Genomic DNA, 2,589 nt, shown 5'->3' with positions numbered 1-2,589 from the left:
TTTCCATTGCCCCAAAATTTTCAAATAGTTTTGGTGGCTTAAAGATAATTTATTTTTCGGGTTACGAGATGGGACGAGGACAAAGACCCACTTTGGGATTGCAATTGTTAATTAAATAAGTTGCTTTTACTATACGGATGCAATAAGCAGCTAATTAAAAAAGCTGCTTGATGTTTAGTAAGCTGTGTTGTCTCAGTTGCTGTAAATTTTAAAAGTAATGTACGTGTGTTTGCTTAATTTTATTATAAATGTATTGTTTTATTATATAATAACCAAAACATACGTAAGTTTAAATTATCTTTTATTTTTTTATTATATTTAATGATGTTTAGACATAACTTTAAAAAAAAAACGTAAAATGACATAAACTGAAAAAAAAAATTTATTATATACGTAATCTAGATAAAAAAAAGTAATATACATTACATTAATATTAAAAATGATGTAATAAACACGGAAAAAATATAAATAGATTGAATATTAAAAATCAAGTTTATGAAATTAATTTTAAAAGTTATGGTTAATTCATGTGAAATTGTTCAAAGTTCAAAAAAATTTACATAATTATATGCAAACTTTTTTTAATTTTATAATAGGAAATACAAGTAAAATATAAAAAAATATGAACTTACTAGATTAAAACTTTGATACTAGAAAGAATATACACTAGTTGTAGCTGTAATTTGATTGTGGTAGTAATATGATATCTAACGGCTTAATATTATGGTGTATGAAAAAATAAGATATAATTATTTTTTAAAAATATTAAGATTATAATAAAAATTAATGTATAATAGATTATTTAATAAAATGTTTATGAAAAATAATTCTCTACAAAAAAAAAATAGCAGTTTTTATAAAATTTACCAAATACAAATTTTATCATAAATTATAAAATAAACATTTTATTCAATTTCAATTTCCACATCAAACGGGGCTAAATTTAAATTTGTATCCTATTTTCAACTTCGGGACGTGGATCCGGCTGGAGCACTGTTTGCGTCACTGAAACTGCAACAATAGATTTCATCCTCAGCAAAAACGAATAAAATTTAAATCACAGTTTTAAGTTTTCCACCCAGAAAATTAAAATTCGCGAGAAAATGATGGTCCGGTACAAGATGTACAATTCATTTGGTTTCAAAAGTTTGGCGGCGATGCTGTTGCTTTTGATTCTCTCCAGTTCGACTTCGTACAGAGCTTCAGCTGAGACAACTATGCACACTAACAATTGGGCTGTCTTGGTTTGCACTTCTCGCTTCTGGTAACTAAATCACCTTCATTTTTATTTTATTTCATTTTATTTTATTTTCAGTTTTTATATTTTTTCCCGATTTTGATTTAATTTTTGGAAGAATTCAAGCTTTCCCGTTTCATTATAAATTATACCCCATTTCTAACAATGTTGATGATGAACAATACCCATGGTCCAATTTCTCTTTCTTGTGTTGTAATTTCTGAGTTTCAGCTAATATTACTGCATTATTGTTGATGAGCTTGATTCTTCAAGCTTCTATTGCTTGGATTCATAAACTTCTATTGCCACGTCAAATGGCATTGTTTTGATGGACTAAAAACCGATTCCATGTCCTTGCCAATGGAATTAATCACTGAATTGGTTTGTTCAGGTTCAATTATCGACAAATGGCTAATACATTATCCTTGTATAGGTAAGCGATTAGTTTGTTGTTTTCGCATCGTCTTGTGAAGTAATTTGCTTTTCTCTTCCCTCCTCTTTTCATTTGTAGACTGTGCACTTTAACTTGATTTTTCAGAACAGTTAAGCGGCTAGGAATACCCGATGAGAGGATAATACTTATGCTGGCAGATGACATGGCTTGTAATGCTAGAAACAAGTATCCTGCACAAGTTTTCAATAACGAGAACCACAAACTTAATTTGTATGGAGATAATGTCGAGGTTTGTACTGTGTTCTCCAGACACTCTGCTTAGGTCTTTAGGTTTTGAAAGGGGGTGCCGTCTCCTTATAAGTCTTTCAATGAACACCTTATGGAGACAGTCAATCAAGAATTTAAATTTAAGGGTGTATAATTACTGAACATGCCTTGCTTCTGGGAAATTAAAGTTTAGCAGATCGTCATTTTACTAAACTTCAATCACTCAGGTAGACTATCGTGGTTATGAAGTGACAGTTGAAAACTTTTTAAGAGTTTTGACCGGGCGTCACGAGGCTGCTGTTCCTAGATCAAAGCGTCTTTTAAGTGATGAAGGAAGCCATATTCTTCTATACATGACGGGTCATGGGGGAGATGAATTTTTAAAATTTCAGGACTCAGAAGAGCTCCAAAGTCATGATCTAGCAGATGCAGTGAAGTAAATGAAAGAAAAGCACAGGTGAGATTGTATTCTGCTTTCATGCCTATTGCCTTTAACAGTAACATTCAACCATAAGAATGAAAGTAAAAGGGTTTATAGACCTGTAGTTCTGCCATTTTGGATGGTGCATAGATGAAACATATTTATTTCTCAATGTAAAATGCCGATATGAAATGCTAATCATTTATGGTAGATTTTGGTGGCCGTTTACATTTATACATTTATGATCCTGCTTAATAATGAGCTTGTGTG

The 2,589-nt window shown here is 30.7% G+C and overlaps 1 protein-coding gene across 1 annotated transcript; it reads left to right on the top strand.

The window, feature by feature from the left end:
• The first annotated feature begins 1,585 nt into the window (after positions 1–1,585).
• Positions 1,586–2,338, top strand: LOC18046944 (putative GPI-anchor transamidase). Its single transcript, XM_024187446.1, has 3 exons — positions 1,586–1,670; positions 1,781–1,920; positions 2,126–2,338. Exons 1-3 carry the CDS (start codon positions 1,586–1,588, stop codon positions 2,336–2,338), a joined length of 438 nt encoding a protein of 145 aa, XP_024043214.1.
• The last annotated feature ends 251 nt before the right edge of the window (positions 2,339–2,589 follow it).

This window comes from Citrus clementina, unplaced genomic scaffold (genome assembly GCF_000493195.1).
Source record: "Citrus clementina cultivar Clemenules unplaced genomic scaffold, Citrus_clementina_v1.0 scaffold_3, whole genome shotgun sequence".
NCBI lineage: Eukaryota > Viridiplantae > Streptophyta > Magnoliopsida > Sapindales > Rutaceae > Citrus > Citrus x clementina.
Note: the sequence above shows the minus strand (reverse complement) of the source record. Positions and strands in the feature narration are given on the sequence as shown.